Below are 26,897 nucleotides of genomic sequence, written 5' to 3' on the forward strand. Positions count from 1 at the left end.
AAAGTTTTAAAAGTTTTAGTGTTAATTATACTCTCACAATCTACTAATACTTTGGGCATGATGTAAAGACCTTTCTTTAAGATATTAATTTGATCAATTTCATATTTGGGTCACGTGACTGTCCGATTAATAAGATGTAGAGCAAAATCAAGCGTTGTGTTTTTGGACAGTCTTCTGTGTGTGTGTGTGTGTGTGTGTGTGTTACTTCAGACCAGCTAAGAGAGCAGGTCACTCACTTGTAACCAGGCAACCTAAAAATCACCAAAGACAGCTTGTTTTTTTCCTTAATGCTTATTGCTAGCAGGCTGTAGCATCATGTTTTCTGTACAGACAAAATTGGCGTCGCTTAATTCTAAGCGAGGGACGGACGTATTTCCAAACTTTACCGTTGGAATAGCTCTAATTACCTTTAGAAGGAAAAAAAAAAGATAGGGTCCTTCCAATTAGACAAAATATTACAGATGTTCTGAAGAGCTACATGAGTGACTGACAGTTTCCCTTCATTACAGGGACGACGACTGAGAATGTGGAGATGATGACAGTTCTGGGCTGCGCGGACACTCTCTATTGGCTCGTCAGAGCAACATGCGGGGCGCTGAATTTTTTAGCACGCAAGTTCATGTAGATGATTGATGATGATGATGATGATGATGATGACTGGTTCAGATTAAACACAGAGGAAATGACATGTGGTTAGTGACAAATGAATATCCAGAGTGTTTTCTGAAGGGTTGGGATCCCTGGACCAGGGCTGCCCAAATTGGGGGCCTGGGGAGCTAAATTTGAATTGATAATATACATAAAAACATTTTTTAAAAAATACACCAATAATAGTAGAAATGATGGTAATAAGAAGCCTACTAATAATCCTTTAAAAGTCATTTTGGTGCATCGTTTGGTGGAACTGAAGTAAAAAGAAAAAGAAAAGCAACTCAAAATTTATTTTTTTCCTCCTAATTGCCTCCCAAAAAAAGCATGATTTTTTTTTTTAGCAGCCTGCAAACTATGATGGCGGGAAAAGCGACACATACACAACAAAATAAATGTATATTTGATGATGCTATGATGTCATCTCTTATGTTAGCATGTTTGTCCGCCCAGATGTCTTGGTACTTAGATGAGCTGAATCTCTCAGTCTGTTTAGGTTAAGAATGTCTTCCACAGGCTGTTATGATGTAAACGAATCAATTTTTTTCTTTTGTGCCTCGACATGCAGCACGAAAGGAGTGGAAGCAGATTGCTGTGCATGCACACACGCGCGCACACACACGCACGCACGCACACACACACAATCAGCAAACTCGTCTCCTTTTACAAGAGGCCGCCGTATTGAAAAATGGGTTTTAAATTTCCTATTGACTTCTTTTTTTTTGTAACAAGAAGTAATTTTTCAACAGAGAATTGAGATGCATTTAAGAATTGATTTCCGCCTGACCTCCTCATGGGCTTGGGGTCAATTTACTGTCAACTCCTCTGTTGTGATGTTCCGAATACGCTAAAATTAAAATAATCCAACGAGAGCGCAGAGTCATGAACAACCAGTTTATCAGGTAACAATATTTAGCATCAAGTCAGTGATTTAGAAGAGAACGTGACCCGTTTCTGACGATCCAGTAACATGATCGTTGAGTCTTGCTGACCACGTTCTAAAATGGGCGAGTCACATGACCAGCTCTGATTCCCTCAACCGGTTTGTTTGATATTTTGACTGGAGATGCTTTTAGCTCTGGCACACCTGCTGGATCCAACAGTCGGGGTCTCTGAAGCAGGCTGATAGCACATGTGAGGATCACGCCGGAAAATGCAGCTTCTCATGTGCAATGAAGGCAAATGACAAGAAGGGGGAAGTTCTGATTGAAACCTCTGTGCTTCAAACATCTCCTAATCGCACATGGAATTTATTTTAGGAGGTGCACAAGCTGGGAAACCTTTCATTCTTTTAGATCTTTCAAAGTTGTCAAAGATCTCAGACAAATCCCCCGGGCTCGTAATAGGTATTTTAGACAAGAAAGAAGCTTCAATCCCTTTTTTTTTTTTTTTGTGCTGGTCTGTCTGTACTCCCAAAGGTACTGAGGGACAAAAAAAAGATTCTCTTCTAAAAGATGGTCTTTAGCTTTCTACAAGTAGTTTTTGATATTGGATTGCTTGATTTGTAGTTCTAATAATAAAGCGACACGAAAACCCGATGGGAACTGATCACATATCATGAACGAGCCTTGTGACACTGCTGGCAACTTTATTTATTTGTTTAATGGCTAAACTAGCTCCTTTTCGATGGTGACAACGGTAAAACAACATTTAACATCGACCTAAACATACGCTCTTTAGATTACACGCTAATGTCTGTAATCTGGCTACATGGTTACCACAAGAGGAAAACACTTTTTTCCTCTATATACCTGCTTTCTAAAGGCTTTGTGAATGCATACAACTTAAAAAGATATCCTGAGTAAAAAGCCTCCTTGAAGTATTGGGCGGAAAAATCGGTGAAAATTACTGCAATTACGTAAAACACAAGTGTCCTATCCTCCAGCTTTTCTACATCTAATCAAAAAAAGCAATCAAACACCAACTACTGTAGATTTCAACTTATCAGCACCGTGGCGGAAAATTTGGTTCGCAGAAATCACAATGATACCGAAGAAAATAAGAATCTGAGGAGCTTGTGGCGTAAAGAGGGGGGGGGGGGGGGGGGGGGGGGGGGGGGACGACAATAAGGGAATGAATGTTAAAGAGAAAACAACAGTAGCAGAAAATAGAGTTTGCTCCAAGTCCTTTCTATGTCTCATACAAGGAGGGCCAGAAAACCCTGTGGGGTGATTTGACATTTTGTCATCAGGAAGATTAGGTTTCCCTCCAAAAACTCCCACACATGCACAAAACTGCCTGAGACTTGCATCAGGGCCTTTTACTTTCAGTTACTTCTCATGGGTCAGTGAGAAGTGGACGACAAGAAGGAGGATGAAGACGTGGGAGAATTAAAAGAACCCACACATAACTGTGCAAAAACAAAAAAAAAAAAAAACAAGTGATCAAAGTTATTGCAGTGGAAGTGCATTATAAAGGAAAATGGAGCAAAAATAGATATGATTTAAAAAAAACATTTTTAAATGTTGTAAGTATTACATTTCTGTCACAGTTTTGTCATTTTAAAGATGGGTTTTATCTACTTGGCAAATGAATGAAATGTCTAAAATCAAAGAACCCCCCCCCCCACAAAAAAAAAACAAAAACACCTTGCTTTGTCCTTTTTTCCTGGTGTCCATCATGGACCCATATTCAAATTTGGTTTCCTGCTAGAATGATGTAAGCAGCTGTCAGACACATTTTAGATCAAATAGACACTGTCCTTCTTGCCTCTGCTTCCAAGAATCCCTGAATTTCAGCAATTTAACTGTAATGTGATCAGATGGAGGGGGGCGATAACTGATGGTGTGACAGTTCTTTTTTTTGCGGCCACGTTATTGTGAACTGGGCAGTGATGGGCAGGTGCCTCGGGTGTCGGCTGGCTTCTATTCCAATCACTGACAGCTACCAAGATAATATATTAGCCAATCAGCTACGTTCAGGAGCGTAAAATGAAGAAATACAGACAGGAACTGCACAATGGTTCAAGTCAGCGGCTAGCATGACGTGGATGGAAATGACTGTCTTCATCTTACACACATGGCGATGCGATGTGGGGGGGGGGGGGGCTGACATCTAAGTTAAACAATGCTCTTGGAGATAACTCTTTTGCTTTATTTCAAACATTTAAGCGAGGGGAGGTTTCCACTGCAGCTCTCTGAATGGAATAAAAAAGAAAAAAAAAAATCAGTGACTCCTTCCATGATCACCCACACCTTCTCTCTAGCCGACATTTTCAGAGCAATATATACACCCATTTAAATGATTACCGGCAGTTCATTGGCCAATAGAAAAAAAGGAAATCACTGCCTTGAAGACGCAATGAGCATTTACTTTACTGTCCAACAGACTCGAGGAGTAACTCAATAAGCCCCCAGAGACCCTGGAGAGGGGAAAATGAAGAGGTGGTGGTGGTGGGCTCAGTTCTGGATAATGCTCCTCAACTGCTCAACACTTAGGAAACACATCCCTGGCTGTGCAGTAATTTCAGTGGTTTGAATATTTTACTCACCTGAAAAATGTCACAAAGAACTGCACAAGGTCCATGATACTGTTGTGTTGGGAAAAGGCGATCTAGACGCAAAGAACGAAAAGAAAATGACAGGAAGGAGTGTTAGCAATGGCTGTCAACGATAAATGAAAGAGATGTAACGTTCAATTCTTCAGAAGAGGAAATCTGAGCGCTGAATCTAAAATAATCTGGAAGTATTGAAATGTTAAAGATCTCTTACAGTCACACTTGCTTCAAAAAAATCTTTGTAACCAAGGAAACATGGTTTGAAATAGTTTCAAAAGATGAAAATCTAACTAAGAACAGCAACAAGAAAAAAAAAACAAAACTGGACAATTCTGAAAATGATTTCCCATAAAATGATCGGTTAGAAACTTTGAATACATGAGGTGACGCAATACAATCCTTAATGAGCTTTTCTTTCTAAATGCGATGCTTAAAGCTGCGGAGCACAACAGCATAACTCATCTGCTGCTGGGTGAGTAGCACGTTTCTCTTAGGAAGCTCATCAATATATTATACATATCTCAAAAAGATAAGGTGATTGATGAATGTGTTCTGTTGCATTCGTTGAACAGCTAAAATAGTTTAAAGGGGCTGCGTGATGGTGCCAGTTCATGATCGACTGTGCAGGAATCCACCTTCACAGTATTTAGACAGGATGTCGTCTGCAGGAACTTTGAGCGCGTGATGATACACAGGTTTGCCGGATTATTCCCATCCTGCTTGTTGCCTTTGAACGTTGATGAGACACAGCGGATCAAATGTACTTATTTTGGTAAACGGAAAAGATTTGGTTCATCACTGATGGGCCATGTGACTGCGAGGCGATAAAAAAAAAAAAAAAAAAAAAAAGGTGACGTCATCAGACGGGTTGGTTTTGTTCTAACTGGACCAAATACACATTAGATCTTTACAGTAAGTCCAATTCCTCAGCTACTGTATGAGCATGTTTGGGTCTTTAATGAATCTTTGTAAGCGATATTGATTTATTTTAAGGGTCATTTTGGGGTCGTAGCTGCAAAAGCTCAACGATTACTGATTAAACAAAGGATAGGAAACTCTTCCCCAACTATTTTGATCCATTGCTTTTAGTAACCCCCCCCCCCCCCCAAGCAAAAATGCCAGACATTTCCTGACTCCAGCCTTTTAAATATAAGGATTTATTTATGATTGCTTATGCAGGATTATTTCTAAGTTTTTTGATCCAAGAAAGTCAACTACATAACCGAGTTAGCATAATGTTGCCGTTTTACATGATTTCAGAGTACTTCAAATGCATGAAAACAGCATGTTCTGAGTCATTTATCAGATTCAGACCCTGAGAAAATAGTAAAACACAGTAAATTCCCAACCTCCCCCAGCCAAGATATCTCTATCATGTCACCCCCCCCACCCCAAAAAAACAAATCAAACGTCTATTGCATATAGCAGTGATTGTGGCAGGGCAGAGTTCTCCTGGCTTGATGTTCTTCATTGAAACATCAACACCCTCATGAACGTCTGCCTCCTTTCACTCTTAAAGTAGAGAATGAGAGGCGCTGATCTGCAGCGAGATGGTCAGTGACATGGCTAACGTGCCTCAACAAAGACACATCACAGATGTTTCTGCTGCCTGAAGAAGCGGGACAGTTCTGTTTAGCGCCAAGCACTCCTTCGTCTTCACATAATACGAGGTCAAAATAATATCTTCAGGGCTAATTTAACTGAATCACTGATCAAAGGAGTCACCTTAGAACATGCTATTGTAGGTGCACTTTCGTTAAATTGAACTAGATAATTGTAGTGATGTCGTAATGATGCGGTGGAAAATCTATTCACAAAAACTGCCCTTTTTTGCAATCTTTTTTTCTGTTTTCAAATGCAAATTTTATGAGTGACCCTTAAACACAAAGGCTCAGAGCGGATTCTGCTTTAGCTCCACCAGGTCGATGCTGTTACTGCTGCATCATAAAGGCAAGCGAGGAAACAGAGAGCGTATCCTGTTACAGAAGCTGTTTGCTTTAATAGCTCAGGCCAGTCCATAATAAATAAGCGACTGTTGGCTAGAAAATTTAATAGAAAACTATTACTGGGCCACCTCCACAGATGGGTTGACCCGAAAGATATTATTACCCACACCCCCACTACCCCATGGACCTCTCATCTAGAACATGAAAGGGAGGGGCCCATACAAACCTAAAAAAAAATCAATACTTAGGAAGTGAGCTAATTTGCAAACGGATATTGTATGTTGTCATTAGGAACTATAATTGTATCACATTTCTCGTCCAAGCGTCTCACAAAACACAGAGATAAACTGATATAAAAAAGCCATTAAGGGTATCACGGAAGTCACATGACCACATTGACATCAGGGGCTTCAACCAAATGATCATTGGCTTTATCCGTTAATTTCATGATTATCTGCCAAACTTATTTTACTTGCTCTTAAAATTGTCGGGGGGAAAATATTTTTTGTAGTCTCAACCAAACAAAGAGACCAAACATTTATCAAAACAGGTGGTTAGAAAAAAAAAAAAAAAGCAAATAGAAAACAACTTACAATAAAAACAAATTGTCAGAATAGATGCAAATAAAGCTTTTTTTTTTCTTGATTGGCTCAACATTTTATCAAAGCAGGACAGTTCAGGTCAACATGTCACATTGAATCAAACAGAATTATCAGATAGAATCGTGCAAAATCATTTATGAAATATATTTTGTAAAATATACAATATATATAAGTAGAACTTTGAAACTTTTAATTTTCTTGACAGAAAACTTCAGTTTGTGGTATTTTGTTCTATCCATCCATCCATCAAGGGGGGCTGGAGCCTATCCCAGCTGACACTGGGTGAGAGGCGAGTTCACCCTGGACCGGTCGCCACTCCTTCGCAGGGCCATCAGGAGCAATTAGGGGCTCAGTATCTTGCTCAAGGGTACTTCGACATGTTCCCCGGTGGAAGTGAGGATCGAACCAGCAACCCTTTGGTTGCTAGACATCCACGCTACCTCTGAGCCACGCTGGCCCTATTTTGTACTATTCAATTGTATTTTGTGTTCTATTCTTCCCCGCCCAGGGACTGCAGATGGAGATTTGCGACTTTGCTATATTCATCTGTTTGTGTACATGGTCCTTGAACATGTGAACTTCATATTCATTCTTACAGTGTCTTTTGAATTTAAGAAGACAGGCAACGATTCATAGCATAAATATGATTGAGAGAGCTTTATATGCGATGTGTTTCCCTGTAATCGCAGCACAACACTTGTCTTGTAGCATTCACCCAGATTAGTGTCACGAGAGCCTGCTTCTTTTTTTTTTGCTCACTTTTACTGCAAACTGAAAATAACACTAAATGAGATGTTTCACAGTATTTTAATTTCACCTCGTCCAGCACATCCTCATGTCCTCCATTCAGAGGGATGGGTGGAAAGGTTAAACGGCAGAATAATTTTTTTTTTGCCTGCTAAAAACAGTTGAAGGGGCAGCGTGGCTCAGAGGCAGAGTGGCTGTCTAGCAACCGAAGGGTTGCTGGTTTGATCCTCACTTCCCCTGGTGACCAAGTCCAAGTATCCTCGAGAAAGATAAGGAGCCCCTAATTGCTCCTGATGTCCCTGTGTTGGACTGGCGACCCATCCAAGGTGAACCCCGCCTCTCACCCAGTGTCAGCTGTGATAGGTTCCAGCCCCCCCATGACCCTTCACAGATAAGCAGTATAAAAAAATGGATGGATGGATAAAAAAGCTGCACACCTCTGCACACTAACCATCGCTCATTAAATGTTTTGTTGGGATAAAGTGCACTTGAAATCACCCTGAGCAACAAATGAAGGCTCTGCTGCTCCTGCTCCCTTTATACATGTACAACTGGGACCGTCTGTTCATAAAAAGGAGCATCTTTAGATAATTACCCACGGCGTGTTATGTAGTAAGCAATTAGTAATGTCATGAGTGACTGGCAACGAGGCCAACCTATCGGTAGGATCTGCTTCATTCTGTCAGTCCAAGGTGAGGGCAAGCGTCCTTACCTGGATCTTGATGGGCCATGAGAAGTTACTGACATAGACATAAAAGGTGATATTGGGGTTGCTTCTGAAGGTGAACTTCTCACAGGAGAAGCTGTCTCGGTATTCCTTAATGTTAGTCTTGGACACGATGGGCACCTCCTCGCCAGAGATGGTTCCAGCTGTTGGAGTGAAGAGCACACTGAGATCTTACAGACACCCACAGCTTCACCATCACAAACATGTTATTATGAAAACATTAACGGGTTGATAAAGCCACTTGAGACAACAGGAAAGCCCTAATAAGCTATTATTTTTATGTCTTGAGTGCACCAATCCTACTTTTGACTGACCTTAAACAGAGTGGAGCATTATTATGTAATTGCATAGGGAGACATTTTATTGCTAAATGGACAAAGACGTGGGTGAAAAGCACAGCTTGATGCTGCTGTCCACAGGTCACCACTGAGTCATGCTAGCACATATTCATCACTGGAATCCATATCATCATTATAAGCTAATGCATTTGGCACATTTAGATCCAGCACTTGGTCATTTATGCCCTCAGAGCAAATCTCAAGAGTCTTTTTAAAGGCAACTAAACTCCGCACAAATCAACAAATTATTTATCTTAGGTGTGTGCTCGCATCCGTTTAGGATGAGTGATGAAATATGTAGCGTTATTTCTGTATTTTTTTTTAAACAGCTGGGTGAATCAATAGCTGAAGGTAAACATCTCTTATTTTATAGTTGAGCAATTTTGGATATATTTGCGCCAATATTTTTTTTTACACAGAACTTTTGAGATTTTGCGATCCGACTAGCTAAACCCTCCGGTAGGCACTGCCCCCAAATGCAAAATAAACAGTGGGCAAGGTGCAGAGTGTAAATGACCTGCTGCGTCACACCACCTGCCACCAGACTGTATAAAAGACCTCAACGAGTAACCATGAAATTTTTCAGTGTTTCCAGGCCCCAAACTGAATTCCCATTATTGTCTCCACCGATGTCAAAGAAAAAAAATCAAAAGCTGCTAAATTGTTGAAGGCAGAGGGCTGTATGGAAGACATTTTCAACTCTTACTGCCCCCTTAACTTAAGTTCACCTTTCTGACGACTTTCCCTGCAGGAACACTTCATGGCATTGTGGCACTAGTCCCTGGTTACTGTGGTTACCAATGGGTTTCCAGGAAGTGTGAACAAAATGATGCTGAGCTGGAAAATGTGTTTTGTGTTGTTTGTTTTTTTTAATGGATGGGACTGACACGTCATCTGTAAAAACAATATTTGTGTTTTCTTTCTGGGCTTTGCTCCGGCCAGTGTTTTCCACAATGTTTGGCATCAACAGAGCTGCATTGCAATGCCGCACATCTGCTCATCTGATTGTTGCTCCCTTAAATAGAACATCACACATAACGCCATTAACCAAAGACCCGCCTCCTCTTGGTCTACGGGGCAAATGTTTTCTACTGTCCCAAAATAGCAATGCACCATGCCTTATTAATATACTGACGCACCTGTCGGTGCAGAGAGAGCCCAAGTTCATTTACTAGTTAAGATTGAGGGCGCTTGCCGTGAAAACATCATACGCACTGGCTTGAAACTAGCAATGAGGTGCTTCCGCCATGCTTAAGATAGGACCCAGTGAGCCAGTCAGGGTCTTGATCTTCAGAGTTAAGGAACTACTCACCCCAAAAGACATAGCAAGTGATATTTCCGACCTAACGCCGTCTAAAATAACTAGTAACTTCACACTAGAATGGCCCTGAATCAATCAGGTCATCTGTTTCTGCTGAAAAGTGGCGTGGAGGTTTAGTGACTCTTCAATACACTGCTCCTAATGTCTATGATGATGAATAAAACATAATTTCAGACTAAAGTACTCAAAAAGCAGTCTATTTTATATCTATCAAATTTCTCGAGTCATTTCATATTCCTCCTCATGTCAGTGGCCCTCAAAAATTGGCATTCCAGCCCATAGCTCTGAAACAAAAGAACTGAAAATGACAGCTTGAGTGTGGCTACGTGAGCATGTTTATCTTAATTGAAATCACCCTCCTTCCCCCCCCACCCCAAAGGCGCTTCACGCTCTTGTCAATTGTGAAGAGGCTCTCATTCCTTCTGAGACACAATATCTTTGTGGTGAAAAAGGGGACCTAACTTCAAATATTAATGACAGTGCTCCAAGAAGGTTAAGGTGGCTGTGGAAGAGCACCCGAGGTTAACGTACTTTAGTGGTTGGGAAATGTCAGTGTTGTGGAGATAGAGTAAGTGGTAGATGACTTGAGAGGAAGGGAGGGCAGCAGATAAACAGTGGCACAGGATGACTGCAGTGTCCTTGGGCGTCTTTCCGCAGGGGAACTATAATATCCGCTCAACAGTGACATGGTAGATGATGGTACACACTATCCACAGAGGCTCCCTTGCTCTTCCTGTTACAGCCGACATATTTAATGATGACTAATTTAAGCAAAAATAATAAATAAACACAATAAAAAGAACAGGAGCACAACTTTGGATTTTACTGCTGATATTCCTGCGACTGTTGATGACAAGTTTATGAAATTTGCGTACTTGAAATATTGTTAATGTTAAAAAAAAAAGTGTTTTTAATTATTTCCATAAAATTCATAAAAGTTCAAAGTTTATATATCTACCACACTGTGTATGCATCCTAAATGACAGATGAGCAGACTGATATCAATTTATTTAAAAAAAAAAGAAAAGAAAAAGGAATCACCAGTGTCTGCAGATACTGATATCATTGTGCATCCCTCATTGAAAGCAATCAAATACGACATTTCTAAAGCATCAGAAGGTGAAAGGGAGTGTGGTGTGATGTGACCTGACTTGATCGTGGAATAATCACATCTATTTGACTGCTTTCGTAATTTGAGTATTTGAGCCACAGATTAAACACTGAGCCTAAATCTGGACGACGGTTGGAATATCATAATGGTTTTGTATTCAGCCTGGGTTACATAAACCTCCATTCATGGGGTTTTTTTTGGAGTGCTAAATCATGCAGTAGGAGAGCAGGTGGGGGCATCTTTTAAGTGCTCTTTAAGGGTGCTCCTCAATATTACCAGTTCAACATTACTTGAACCAGTAATGCCATTTGGGACCAACGTAATTTTTAAGGTGAGGTCACTTTGCTGTTTTTGACAAACTTGTTCGGAGGACATTCCCTCAACTACGAATATGTATTTTCACAGACTAAAATTTACAACGCAATCAATAAATGTGAGGGAAACTTATTTACCACCGTCTGGGTTTCAGAGACTGATAGAAGTGAAAATTTCAATGTGACTTTCTATGTAATTTGCGCTCCTGTAATTAGTGTAAAAATATAAATAACATGACCAGATGGGCTTGTTTGGTCAAGGTGACATTTAGAGCTACAAATATAAACTAAGACATGTACTTCAACTTTTGTAAATCAAACTGAGTTGAACACACGTACCTGTTGAGCCCACCGACCAGGTGACGTTGAGGTTGAAGTTATTGGACGCATTAATGGACATGTCCAGGTTCTTGTTGGCCTTTAGTTGAAGAGCATAAACACGGAGAATGTTACTTACTTGAGGCAGTCATATATTAAAGAGATTCCTCACAGCTGATGTTAACTGAACCGCTAACGGTGACTTTTCTGTTATTTTCTGGCTTCGTTTATCTTTCCAACTTTGCCTGGCCTACAGATGGCAATTTTCAAATTCCGTAACTATTCTGGCTTTTTCCATGAACGTATTTACACTTCACTACCAAAACAGCCAATAAGAGTGTTTTTGTTACCATGGTAACCGGCATCACCAGTCAACCTGAGATCATGGAGGTTTCACTTTAACCTGAGAGTGTGTAGGGGGAAAAAAAAAAAAAAAAAATTCAAAAGGTTACCTGCTCAGGTGACGCCATGAAGTTGATAGCTGTGTAGTGATTATCATCTTCCTGGATGAGACTGAAGGTGAACTGGTAGTCAATCAGCAGATTGTCTATTCAAATAATAAGACAGGAAAGAGCGGAGTGATTTCTTGTATCAAAATCAACATGAGTACTTTAAAACTTTGTTTGGAAAATGTGCCATTATCAAGGAATTGACTGTTGCATTTTTGAAGAAAATAGACTTACAAAAGTCTTACAAAACGCCCTCTGCTAATTTCCTGGCCTACTTTAACTTGATGCACTGCTCATGTTGCCAGCAATTTGAACTTGATTAATGCATGTGCTTGAGGTCTCACCGAAGCCTTCGCTGTAACCTACGCATGAGACCATTTACACTCCTGCCCTGTTGAGGCTGGGGGAAGAAAAAAAAAAAAAGCTTGAAAAAAGCTCCCACATATGACATTTGGCTGAAACAGTGCGCAGGAGCTTTTTCCAAACTTTTTCACCCTTTACGTGGCATTTTCCTCCGACTCGCATTTCACACACTCAAGTGCGCAGAATTCTCTATCAAACACTGCAATGGCACTGCGAAAAAGCTCCTTCGTCTTTTGTCTACTGTCTTGTTTACCTCAAACAGAAATCGAGAAAACCAGAGCTACTAAATTTCGAGGAACAGGTGGATGTACTGACATCAATGTATCGTCAGTAACGGCTCAGACCAGGAGAGGATGGAACTGAGAGTGTAGTGCTGCGGTGTCGATTCATTGCATTAGTATACAGTGGCGCCCAGTGATAACCAAACGTTCGCGCCGTTGTTACCAGAAGTCAATGCTGACTTGTGTTCATTCTGCAAGGAATTTGTCAAGACGATTCAATGACCTAATAGGTAATGTGCGAGAGGATGAATGACCAAAGGAGAAGCTCGGGTTTATACCCAGAAATGGTCGTGTTTATAATGTGCAGCAGAGTTCAAGAGCAAGTCCCAGTACTGCTGAGAGGTGAAAACAGGCTCCAGGTCTCAAGTTCTAGTCACATCCCCTCATTGAGCCTGGTGTCAGGCAATGGCATTTGAAAAAGGGACAAAAGCACGGTTGTTTGTAGCAGAGTGTGAAAGAGAAATAACAAATCACTGCAGCACCATGAAGGACGCCACATAAACACATTAAGAAAAAAAAAACAGTACAATTTATACAAACCACTCAGCGGCACGCTTCCTTTTTCTTTCTTTTTTTTTGGCATCAACTCACCTTGATGCATTTCCTTCTACTTAACACCCAAGTCAGAATGAACATTTAAGCCAAGTTTCTAAATCAATGAATGAGCAGACGAGAGGAGAATTCTACTCCCCCGTCTCCTCTATTAGCTCAATCACTCACTCTTTCTGATGCGCTTGACATTTTCACAACAAGTCATTCTGTCACTGAACAAGCGCCCCTGGTGCCAAAGTGCTAAAATGCTCCATCTGCCCTGAGCGGAAGAGTGGAAGTGGAGGGAGAGGAGAAAAAAAAAAAGAAGCAGCAAAAGCAGAGTAGCCAAGAATAATCATGTGCGTGTGAGCATACGAGCTGTCTCTCCAGCAAGTAGCAGTCCAGTGGAGAATTACTCACAATAACAGGTTCCCCTGAGTGGATTGCCAAGGTAACGGTTTTCTGAGTCACACCTGAAAGTGAAGAGAACAGAGTGGAGAACAAAATGAAGATGACTGCTAACAAACTGAGCGCAAGAACGTCTCTTATCGGAGCCAGTGAACGTCGAACGGAAGCGTTTTTTAGCTCCTGCTGTTGGCATCTCATCCGCTCACTTCATTCTGACAAAGAGGAAATAATTGGAGAGCTGGGAGCAGTTAATTAGATTTCTACTTTTGTTTATGAAAACAACGCAGTCACACTCATGTATAACCTGATGATAGAAAACGGAGTGAGAGATCTAAAAGTAATGAACAAAGTTGAATTCTTGAAACAATTTGCGAAGACTCGCAACAACTTGTCAATCAAAAGAAAACTCGTCTGCAATTTTCCCTGACAATCAAGTAAATGTTTCAGTCTTTATTCAAGCAAAAATATCAAACGTTTGCTGGTTCCCAAATATCATAATTTGCATTACTTCCATTTCTGTGATTTATTCAATTGTTATGAGCTTTTTAAAAAAAAAAACATAACAGATTAAACAATTCATTTTGAAAATAATTGCTTGATCAATTATTAAAATAATCAACTGAAGCCCTGCAATTCATAATAAAGAATTCTTGCCTGATGATGAGGGGAATTAAATTGATACTTGACAGTCACATCGAGAATAATCATCCAAGGGGAATCCTCTGAAGTCGTGACACAAATAAGAGCAGAAAACAATCACGTTTTACGCTAGATTCGCCAAAACTGCAGTTAAAAAAAAAAAAAAAGACTACTTGTTTACACTGAACCAATCAAAGCGGAAAATTATTTATTCAGCATTCTGGTGGTCCCCAAAAATGGGACAATGTGTAAACTCGACAATGTGTGTGTTTTGAGTCAGCAGTTCCGCTGTTCTGGCTGTCCCTTTTACGTTTCAGTAATTTTTTGATTTTCCGCAGTTGGTCCCACCATCACTGCCCGATCAGAGAGCGGAACAATCTGTGCCCTCATTCCGTCTCTGTACGCTTTTAAACAGACGTCGAGGCGTAACAGAGGCGTAAGATTCCCGCTTTATAAGAGTACTATACAGCGAGTGAGTGGGAGATGCAGTTGAAATCAGGCTAAACGAAGCCCGAGGCTACGTTAACCTTGTTTGACACCGTTGTTTATTGACTATGAGCTTTGGGATTCAGACTCAATAATCAGAGCCCAGGGTGAAGATCTTTACTACGCTCCAAACACAGCCGACTTAAATAAAAGGTTGGGGAGTTCAGGGCCCACTGGGCTACAGAAAGGGTATTTAATCGGCGCATCTCCATAAAACTTCACAAAATCCTAAAGAATGTCAAGTAGTAAAAAGAAAATTGTATATCAGCAAAGAAATAAGGGCTGAACAACGAGGACAAGTCTTGAACTTCATGAGTCAATGAACCCTTTAGAGTGGTCATTTCGATGCATCCAAGTAAACTCAGTGCTGCTGGACATATACATTATGTAAACTGAGGAGGAAATCGAACTTAACTTAAGTCTTTAACTTGAAAAAAACAAAACAAAACAAACGGGGCTATAATGAGCCTCCACTTAAAATGTAGCCAGTGTGAATGACTGTAAGCCCCGGGCCAATTAATCTATAAACTCCACTAATGAGGAGCCTAAATCGGGTATAAACATGGTGTGAAAAATGTTCCAGATGGAGAATTACTAGCTTCTACTTCCCTCCAATTCATTACTGTTAATTGATGGACATTCTTTGCCTCGAAAAGCCTGTAAGATCCATCTTCCAATGCAAAATCTTAATTGTTAAAATGGAAAGTTGCACAATGTTGCTTGAGCTGACGACTGCAAAAACTCTATTTGGCCCATGTAGATAGAAAAATGCCTGGAAAATCGTGGCATTCTCCTGAATAGCCCCCTAAAACTTGACGTTTTTCTGGAAAAAACTTGAGGGGATTGTCAGATCCTTAGTTTTTGGTGGTTTTTTTGTATCATTAGTAGGGTGATGCACGCAGATATTACGTGGCGCATCAGGTTGAAATGGCCTAAATGAGATAATGAGATTCCACAATATTCAATTATCACAGAAACTGCATGGAAAACTACAACATATCCTTATTTATCAATCCATAAACTTTATTGTTCATAAAAAAAAAAGGTTCACATCATGAAGAAGTCTTGGATGCATGTTTATTAAACACGGGGCTCTCGTGCAGTTTAATCAAACCTGCTGCCGCTCAACAGTATACACAGTTGTGTGGAATGGTTTGCTGCCAAGCTCGTCAACTGAGTGCTATCAACTGTTTTGAGGGGTCCATGTGTGCACGAGTGTTTTATCAGGCTCATCGCTTTCCAAAGGCCTGAAATAAGGAGCAACATATGGCAGTGCTGTTTGGAACGGCGTGTCCTTTATCTCCTTTTTTAATGTCTCCCTCATCTCTGGCTCTCAAGCTCTTGAGCACTTAGCTGTTTACAATTCACTCTCTCAACTACTCGATTGCACTTTACCTGATAAAAAGGGAAGGTTAATATAGCACACATGTACTACAAGCGCACAATAAAGTTGAAATGGCGTTCCATAAACATAGGAGATATCCATTATCACTGTGTACCGCAGGACTATTTTACAGTCAACCGATTTAACTTGTTAGGAGTGATAATATCAGAGGCAGTTTGGAAGAGTTCAAGATGAAAGTGAGTGAAGGAGAGCAGCAAACCAACTGAGACTTGAATGCCACAGAGGAGGAGATGTTACACCCAGGGTGGTGGGTTCTGCTTCAAAAAATCATTTTGTCCGCCGTGGTTCTGCTTTGACCCGCATCTGTAATGTCAGCAGGATTATGTAACAACTACAGAGTCGACTTGAGAAACCTGGAGAAGGGTTGGAATGATCTGAAATTTTGGGACGACATCGAGACAGACTTTTAAAATAATAACCGACTGATACCAATGGATTTTTTGTATATATATTTTTGCTGTTTTTGTCCATCTTTAATCTTCCCTTTTTAATGCCTCAAAATATCACCATAACGATAATTTAGTCCTTTATCCAATGGGAACAATTTCAGTCCAACACTTTTCTCACAATATTTAACTGTATCTTTGCCATCAACATAAACATGAGCCACTGCCGCCTGCCAATGGCATCTTATTTCCCAGTAGTAGTCACACAGAGATATATGGGCCAATACCAATATTCCTTTCCATCTATGTGTGTGTATACAGTATGTAGGTTTTGCAGAGGGCCTTTCTAGTTCAGCACTGTTCGCTTTATTGCCTAATGGATTCCAAAGACCATCGTTAACTAAATTAAAAAGGTATTGCGCACAATCCCCCCCCCCCCCCCCCCCAGCTAATCAGATGCAAGTGGAGGTAGCAGATATTTTAACACCTTTAACAGACTCTAGAGTTGTGGAACAGTAATGAGAGCTTACATATACATATTTTATACAACACAGCTCTTGTTTCCTTCTTTTATATAAATAGTCAGAGCTGAAGACATCGCGCGTCTTGTCTGACGACAGTTGTCACATGTTCCCGTGTATGGCCATGTGTCATCATGAGCTGTTTTCCTGGAGATGACTCCCAGACACTCAAACCTACATGCTCAGTAATTACATGCCCTCGGAATATTAATTGACCTGATCAAGTATGATTTTGATTTCTAACCAGCAAATCCTGAAGGGCAAGCGTCGGTGCTCTGACTGATCTAAAGGGGGCAGGACACTGAACCTGGGAGGGGCCAGCGCCGCTGCTCTCGCTGTTAATGTTAAACAGGCAAGGACAGGCAACACTGCTCTTTTATCACGTTACAAAAGGACGCAAGACAAATGCTGCCACGAGTTTTTGAACCAAACAGAGCATCACTCCCGGGGCATTTCAGCTGCCTGGCATTTGCAAATGACAACACGCACGCACACGCGCACACACACACACACACACACACACACACACACACACACACACACACACACACACACACAAAATGTGAAGTATATAATGCCACTCCTCTCTACTGTATCTTAATTTAATCTACACTTGCATGCACACATCTGAACTTCAGGCAATCCCCTTGCACTGTATCTTAATTTGATCTATGCTCAACCTCAACCTTTGTCAGTGCTCCCAGTGAGATTTAGCAGGCAACACACACACACACCGCATATATAAACAGAAGTTTGATATGAACCTTTACAATGTCCTTCACACATGTGCGCATACTCTCAAGATGGTTCCTCCAGCACAATTCTGAATAATGTTGGCATCCAAATGAGTCCTAGAATAGGAACCGTTTCCCTCACTGCTCTTGTTTGACTCATCTCTGTAGCGCAGCACGGACCCCATCAATTGTTTTCAAAAACAATTCTATTCTGCACCAATGCACCCTCACTTCATTACAGCAGCTATTATTCTAAGGTCCTAATGGCGTCAGCGGCTGCGGCGCACGCATGTGTAAATGCACACATGTGTGTAGTTTTTGCACAGAGAAGACACAGTACCCTTGTGCAGAGGTCTTTGTTTAAGGGTTCCTGCTGGGGATGGCGTGAGAGAGTGGCCAACACTGGTCGAGGAGGCACTGATTACACGTAATGAGATTCTCAAAATGATATTAAAAATGGCAACAGCAAACACCACCCAAACTGTTAATCCTTAACCTGCAGATGCTGATTACACGTGAAAAAGGTGATAACGTGAAACTGACATGTTTAAATGTGAAAATCCATCTGATTTTGAGATTACCATTATCTGAAATAGGAGTGGATGAAGAACATATTCTTGTGCTTTGTGTTGCTGGCTACATTTTAAGTCGCTAATCAGCAATGGGCTGCAGGAACCGTCACAAATCTGGTTCCAGAGCTGTACTGGCTCACCATGATTGGCCTGCTGGTGCCTGGCCTGTTCTGATGTTCCACACTTGATTATGTAGGGTAGGAAATTAGTCATTTGCATTAAGTGTTAGCCACCTGCTACCCAAGTGTTGCTCTGTATTGTACAACACTGCATTCCATCTGGATAGGACATTTTCTCTTTTAAGCAAAGTGTCATTTATTTACTGTCAAAGTGGAGAGGAAAAAAAAAACAGCTCTCACTTTCCTCCGTCATCCACAGCTTCTTCCTTCTGCTTTTGGTGTCTCTGTCTCATTTTGTCTTTTTTCAAGCTTGTGACAGGAGTTTTTATTCTTCGTCGTAAACATGCCTCCACGACTGCAGCATCACCGATGTCCAGGGTTTGTTTGTTTTTTTTTCATTTTTAATCCAAGGGATGTTCTTTGTATATTGGGAGCGTTTTCATTCTCGGCTGTTTGTCAGCTAGCAGCCTTGACTTACTTCCGACTATTTACTACTTTATTTCAGGGCCTTGTCAAAATGGAGATATCACCTCGCTGTTTGTATGGAAGTGCAGAGTCAGAAAAGGGGGGAGGGGGCAGGGTAGAAGCAACAGAGAATCAGAGTAAAAGAGGCAACAGGAAAGGCGTTCAAAAATAATGACGCAGTTGAGATTACAGATTGCAGAAAACCAGAAAATTGTACAAATTTACACACTGGGGCGGAATTATGGTGGCACTGTTTGGTTGTGTGTAAACAGGCAATGAATCATGACAGTGGCTTCATTTTTATGGTGATTTTGCAGAATCTCTGCATAAAAGCGGCTTTAATTACTGGCTGTACTAATCACAAAGTTAAGCCACTTATTATTCAAGTAGTGTACCAACTGAAACAAATGTATGTTCTGGTTATTGAGAATAAAAACACAACATTGAACATTGTAGTTCCTGAGGTCCAGGTAATATCTGAGGAAATGTTTTAAGCACTGAGCTAACAGCTAGCAACGGTGTTCACAGACCTTTTACCCTTTCAACATCCCTATATTATTCTAAATATCTATAACTGTGCCTGATCCAGATAGACTTTCCATGTGTTTTTCGACACGGTTCAACTGAGTATTTTAAGCTGATACGTTGGCCACATATTTTCACTCACAGCGGGAGACATAAGCTCCCCACCCCACTCGCCTCCTTGTTTCAAACCTGAGCCATCTCTATTCTTTAAAAATATATCAAAATATTTCATAGGCCATCAAGGTTTTACAAAAATAACAAGCTGGGTGTCCCTATCTCTCCCTTCTTTCACTGCACTGTTAATATTGTGTACCTACTGGTAACTCTATGATGTTTGTACTGTTTTGTGAGTGGAGGAGAAAACAATTTTCCCGGAAGAAACAAATAAATTCCATAGATAGGGCTACAGATTCGAGAGTATCATGACTCATCTGCGTAACGTCTGCTGACTGAAGTCGTGTTGTCATTAACAAAATGTCTGAACTGAATCAGGGTAACATGACTAAAGCTTGACCAAATTTAAACTGACGTTTTGTGAAAAGGCTTCAAATGTATTTAAATATCGTGTGAAATGTGTGACTGTGAAATGTGTAAATGAATGAGTGGAAATGACAAATCCTGAAGACTGCGAGCGGCGAATAAATAAGCATGAACAACAAACCAGCAAATACATGCAGGGGGATACTACTGTGTACCCAGAATATCAGAATCAAAGAACAGATTTTTGCTTCACACTGGGCAAAATATATAACAATATGAAACAAAAGCTTAGACGTATCTATCTGTCTGACTTGTTAAAATGCGTCTCCCTCAATAACAACTACCAGCGTGTCATTAGGGCTCCATTCCAAGTGATTATTGGCCCAAGGACAGGCAGCCAGCGAACGAACCTGGAGTTGACTTCACCTTCACTCACTGAATGTCAAAACAGAAACGTCCTGTTGCCCATCTGAACTTATCTAGGAATCAGAATCTCGAGATACTCAACTGAGTGAGATAATCGAGCGTTTAACTGTTCACGGTCACGTTTGACAAATCTGTTTTAAACGCTCTTATATCAACACAAAAGCAAATACCCTATTTTATTCAAAAACCCATTTAAAATGTAAAACAGCATCTCAGGCTAGTATTTAATATGAGAAACTGCAGTGAAATATACCTGGATCAAACTCTGAAAACTTATTCCTAAATTAACTTAAAAAAAAAAAATCTGTGTTTGACTCAATCAACTCAACAATCCGATCTTTGTCAAACTCGCTGCTTGTGTCGCTGGAGCCTCAAGGAAGAGCTATGCTGAGTTTGAAGTCTGGAATTTAAGGGTATACAATTTCTTATGCAGTGCTTTTTGACTGGGAACCCCACTGGTACACAAGGTGGTGATTTCATGTTCAAAGACCTTACTTGGTGGATATCATAAAGCCTTAAGGCAGTCAGATGAGGAATGCAGTATTTTTGTCAGTTTGCACTGGAACACTGAAGGAAGGTTCAAACACAAGCCTGCGCTCTTCTTCTGTTTTTTTGATGGTTGTGCATATGCGCGAGCATGTCGTCATAGTACTCACAGCTGGCACTGGTCTCCTTTGATCCCCTTGGTGGTGCAGAAGCATTTGCCAGTTAAAACCTGGCACACACTTGCATGGCCGTTGCACTTACAGGCTGAAAGGGGCAAAAACACAGATGGGAAAGAAGACAGGAGAAAGAAACAGAGAGACGACCATGTTAATGTTTTGTATCAAGCTGAGCAAAAAAAGACTGATTATATCAAGGAGGGTGGATTCAATGACTAAGAATGTTTAGACATACAAGTTCAGGATCTCTTGAGGCAACAATCTGTGCCCCAAATAAGGTTTTTCCACTTTTGAAAGCATAAAGCTAGTAGTTTCCCATTGCTTCTAGTCTTTGTGCTAAGCTAAGCTAAAAACTTCTGCTGCACTGCACGCATGGAGAGATTAAATGATATTGATCTTAGATGCTAAAAAAAAAAATAAAAGATTTCCCAAATGATTGGCTGAATGTCAAAGATCTGATGCTGGGTGGAGAAAAATACCCCCCATAGTACACAACGATACCCACTAGGCGTGTGTGTGGAATATAAAGATGGTTGCAGTGGATGTGGGAACGATGAGTCAATGGCTGCTTGAGTGCTGTAGCACGCCTTTCATGTTGGCATTTGCGAGACAAAAACTGACCCATTACATTCAGTTCAGTAAGCTTTAAAACACTGAGAAGGTGTATTACAGCAGGGTCAGTGGGCATAGTTTCCCCCCAGTGTAAACAAATCTTCTTTGCACATTCCCAAGGTGGCACAATGAATATTTCATGTGACAGTCCCACTTTTAATGGAGTCCTTTGGCACTTTCCATCTCCTGCATGTGTTGTTATTGACAGAGTGCAAAATAGGGATTGAATTTTATTATTCGGAAGTCATGTTGCAGAATGCCCAAAGTACTGTACATAAAAGAAAAACAAACAAGACTGGCTTCACTTGCATGAAGCGATGGAACTGTCCAGTTTGACTCAATTCCCCCATAAGAATGACAGGAATATTTCTGTTATCGATGCCTAACAGTGAGGATTCCCTCAACAGGTTACAGCTATTGCCTATGCATGAACAGATGTTATCTCACACCGTAAAGTTGCTAAATGTGTGATCCAATCACAAGCAGACAGAGTACCACAGCGCTCGCCTGACAAGATTCTCTCTGCAAATAAACTCTTTTATTACTTCTGTTTATTTGAAGGTTGTTTTTTTTTTTTATATGCCGGAGATTTGATTTTAACAAGCAGCATTTACAGATTCCGCTCAAATTGTGCAAAAATTAAACAGTGCTCTAACATGAAGTCATTTAGGTAAACTGACATTTAAGTTCTATATGGGAGATCACCGTCTTGTTTTGAATGATTGCTGTGTAAAATGAATTGTGTGCGGAGCTGAACAACGGAAGGTTGTTTTATTATTGACTGATGAAAACTCTAAATGCGCTCAGGGAATATCAGATATCTGGGGGGGGGGGGGGGGTCCTACCAGAGTGTTTTTTTGTGACCTTGCAAATATTTTGATACAAAATTCAGCAGACACAAGTATAAGAAGGATTTGACTTTATGCAGTTAAAAATGAAAAACATTCACGCATTTATGAAATCTAGAATTTTGAATGAATGTTAAAGGGATTTGTGTGTGATGATGAGAATAGTCTTGTGGGAGGGTGACACGGTGATGTGTGTCCTCATGGCAGGGCCACTGGAAGTTTATACCAAAAAAATAAATAAATAAATAAATTGGGGAAATGAAAATAATACAGACTGTGTCTATTCCCGAAGTGTTCCAGGCAACTCAGAGTTACATGAGATGCTGAACTCACTTTGTAATATGAGGCTTTTTGAAATGATCAGTGTTGTACAATAATAATAACATGCAAGCGTTAAAAGAACCAGTATGTATTACCACTTAAACAGCTACAGGAGTGGAGTGTATCCTCTATAAACTGAAGGTTGCAGACAGTGATGCAAGAAAAAGTTTTCTTCTTTGTCATCTAAACAGCAGCTTTTTTTTTCCTTGCCCACTGATATGTTGTCCATAATGCGCTACATTACAATCCGTGACAACACAACACACCACACTGTCTTTGTACCTGCTTGTGTTTTCCCCAAACACTTTGATTAGAGCTGAAAACAACCCAACTATGACCCCTCCGGCTCTGCGTTAACGTGAATAAGCGTGGTTCACCCGAAAGTGTCAGCAGGTGGCGCTACTGTGTCAAAATAGAGGAGTTGGTTCTAGGATTGTGTTTGTGGATTGCTGAGCGTACGGCTGGATAAAGAAGACACAGACGATGCACTGGAGAGTTTGCAAATCTGTGATTTTGCTGTTGTTTCTGTTCGGTGGCCATCGGGCACCGTTAGCTTGAAGCTCAATATATGTAAAAAATAAATAATAGCTTTTGAAATCAGTTTTAGCCCCCCCACCAAAAAAAAAAAAAAATTAACGTGACAACCATACCCTAAAATTAGATTCACTTGGATTCTGCCTTTAACTGTAGAAAGAAGATATTTTCTAAAACGGGAGCACATCTTTGCCAATTACAACATCACATATGTTGTTTATTGACCGGAGGACCCCTGTGGTTGTTTCTATGTAGGACAAACAAAAGACGACTAAAAAGACGGAGCTGTGGAGCATAACAATACCATATGTACACATGATAATGATGATGTGATAGAATTCAATTATATACAAGTCAGGCAACACTATTACACTGAAAAATCACAGTGATTTAAATAGGGGGCACATTTAAGCAAGAGTGGGGTCTGTTATTAGAGACGCTGAGAGGGTTCACACACGGTGGATGGTTAGGCAGCGAAGTAAGAGTTTGGAGTTAAAGCTGAACAGGCCAAATTTAGACAATCTGTATCCATACGGTTCTACATGAATGTTGCTTCCCAAATCGACTGGACAGTAACCTCTAAAGACGGATTAATCATCATTTATTCGCCGCTCTGTTTTGTTAAAGAGCTGTCGGAAATCCTTGCAACAAAAGCTTGCATATTGTAGCCAGACTCCAATGAGTAGTTGCTATCTGTGCACTTACGGGTTTATCATTTACCGTGTTGATTTGTGGCGGAGGCGGACCATTAAATTAGCAAAATAAAATCACAAAAATGGATGCACCCAATTGCAGATGGCAATTATATGCCGATATATTCACACAGCCTACTTTAACACATCAGTGTTTCTTGACCCAGACCTTAACACGTGTGCATTTCCCTTTATCCAAAGTCAAGAAAACCTCAGTACACACACACACACACACACACACTTCTATTTCCAGCAAAGCTCGGTTTTTAAGGGCAAAAAGCCACAGAAGAGGTTTGACCTTCGATGTTAGCTGCACTTTGCACAGTGTACCACTTCTCCTCTGAGCTGACTGAAATGTCAGGAAAGCACGGTCAGTCTTGATCTTGCTCTGCCACTGTGAGAGTTGGATTTCAACAGAGTGACCGGCAGAAGAAATCTGATCTCTTTTAGTGCCTTTGATGGTTTTTAACATGCAGCTGTAACCTCTTAATGAAAACAACAGATGGAGTAATGTTGTTATCAATCAAATGCAGACAGAGGTCTCACTAATATACAATAGTGCCATCTTTTGGATAGGATACTGTATTACTGTAGCTTCTTTACATAGAGCATAACAAATCTGGATTACCGTCCACCTGACATACTCCTGTAGAGGCAAAAAAGAGATAAGATAAACTATAATGTTGTTTGTGTTGTTTTTCTGCTTCAATTTAATTCAAATGAGCATAATAATTAAAGATGAATGTAAACAAGTGATAAAAAAGCATGAATTAACAGATTCATTTCAATTAAAATGCATCAATTATGTCATGTGTGTATTTCGGTGACAATGCGACACTCACCCTGGCATTTCCCACCATTGGTTGGGTCTCCGTGGTAACCAGGCATGCAGGTTTGGCAGTGAGGACCAGTAGTAAGGTTACGGCACTGCTCACATACACTGCCGTTCACACAAGTGCTGTGGCCATTACACTGGCATGCTGCCGAGAAAATAAAGAGGAGTTATGGATTCATGCAACTGCACGGTTTGAAAGTAATTTCAATGCTTCTGCAACTCCGTATTAACTCGATATTTAAGAGATAAATTCGTCTAACCGCCTCATGTTAATGTAACAGCAGGGTTAAAAGTAATTTCACTGCTGCCGAAACTGCTTATTAACTAGATATTCAGGAGATAAATTAGACTAACTGACTCATGTTTAACGCAGGTGCTGTATCCTCGATGTGGGGGGATACTGTGAGAGCTGAATAACACACCGTGGAGCTGCATTGCATTTGGGGCAGGAAGGGTGAATTTCTGCAAATATGCCTGCCATCAGATCCCTAATCTGGTTACACAGGCTTCAAATCTGATTTTGGAATATTTGTATTCAAGACACTCACTCATTTAGATCTTCCTCCCCGTAGCAGTAGCTCCGATTTGACACCAGTCCAAAAACAACTCACACCCGAGGTTGTTGTTTTTGCTCCCTACAGAAGGAACCGTCCGATTAAAGCTGTCAGCGGCTCCCGCTTGACATTTCTTATAATTTTGGTAAATTGTGATGATTTCCTTTTTTTTTTTCTGGATTGAAATACAAAAATTCTAATGGCAACATATGGTGATAATTTGTAATTCTATTCATGTTTTAAGGCTTGGTTTTTAACTTCATGCGCAGTAACTATGAGAAGCACTTCAAATACTATTAGTGTTAAACAATTTTGATTATGAAATACGATTTTTTAAAGGTCAAGAGACAAAATTCTGCTAGTTTAGACACTATTGTGTATATTAGATGTTAGTTACTCTACTAAAATTACCCTCACTAATTCAATTCAGTGTTAGATGCAACTTCAATGTGTAATTTTAAGATTAATTTCATGTTTCAGCCAGTTCAGTGAACTCAAGGGAATGTTACTGCAGACGCCACTCAGGGGTCAGCTGTGCATCTGTGCACTCAATTCTGCACGATGGTGATGGTGCAAACACTAAAACTCTGCAGTTCTAAAAAAAATAACACAAAACAGCAACTCTCCTTTTTGAACTCACGATCAAATGACTTTCCATCTGTATGTAAATACAGTAAAAGAGTGTGGGATGGACAACGTGTGATCCTAAAAGCAACAGAATCTGAGCGTAAAAGAAAATCTTTTCAGAAACTGTCAAAGACACTGAGCTTCAGGCCTACAGCCTCAAACCCATTAGCAGAAAAAAACCTTTATATAGTGTATATACACATGACTTCTTGACGTCAACTAATCATAAAAAATGAGATCTCCCTTGATGTTTTTGCTCTATCGGTACCATCACTAAACACTCCTCGCATTCTCACTTTACAACTTGCAGCGTGCATATTATCAGATTACATGACGTGGTTGATCACACTGTTAGCCTGCTGCTGCAGAGAGTCACCAGGGACGGATTAGTTGCATATGGGTGTTGTAACAAGAACCCTTGATAAAAAACATCTTTAACATAAGATGTTATGGTCAATATTTAGAAAGACCCTTTCATGGAGATGCACCTATGACACAAGTTCTGGAATTTCAGTAGACAGGAAGTGGATGTCTCACCAGGGCAGTGGATGAAGGCCCACTCGTAGCCTTTGTCTTTGGGGCAGCTGCCAGGCTCCAAGCTCATGTCTTTGGAATGGCTCTGCTTGGCCAGTCTCTTCATGGGCCCCCGGTACGAACCCTCAATGCACAGGCCCTTTCCTGTGCTGCTGGGATCTCCGCACCAGCCACACTCGGGTTGCTCCAAACACTGAGAACACGTCCGCAGACCTGAGCAGTTCTGGGCTGAAGGGGAGGAGAAGGGTGAGATGCCGGTTGGCACTGCCCTCTTTGACTCCATTCTAGAATGATTCCAACTCTGTCAGTCTAACCTAGTT

The 26,897-nt window shown here is 40.6% G+C and overlaps 1 protein-coding gene across 1 annotated transcript in view; it reads right to left on the reverse strand.

Moving 5' to 3' along the window:
• The window catches only part of atrnl1b (attractin-like 1b), a 62,866-nt gene that overhangs the window by 18,142 nt on the left and 17,827 nt on the right, over positions 1–26,897 (reverse strand). The window contains exons 18-25 of the mRNA XM_086195176.1: positions 26,581–26,805; positions 24,870–25,007; positions 21,015–21,108; positions 13,613–13,665; positions 12,021–12,115; positions 11,590–11,668; positions 8,152–8,309; positions 4,139–4,200 (exon numbers count right to left, since the gene is read on the reverse strand). Coding sequence (XP_086051302.1) covers positions 4,139–4,200; positions 8,152–8,309; positions 11,590–11,668; positions 12,021–12,115; positions 13,613–13,665; positions 21,015–21,108; positions 24,870–25,007; positions 26,581–26,805 — 904 coding nt within the window. The remainder of the gene's footprint in view (positions 1–4,138; positions 4,201–8,151; positions 8,310–11,589; positions 11,669–12,020; positions 12,116–13,612; positions 13,666–21,014; positions 21,109–24,869; positions 25,008–26,580; positions 26,806–26,897) is intronic.

The sequence above is a fragment of the Aulostomus chinensis genome, chromosome 23, assembly GCF_037954235.1.
Source record: "Aulostomus chinensis isolate RoL2024-O1b breed Wild chromosome 23, RoL_Achi_v1.0, whole genome shotgun sequence".
NCBI classification, from domain to species: Eukaryota; Metazoa; Chordata; class Actinopteri; order Syngnathiformes; family Aulostomidae; genus Aulostomus; species Aulostomus chinensis.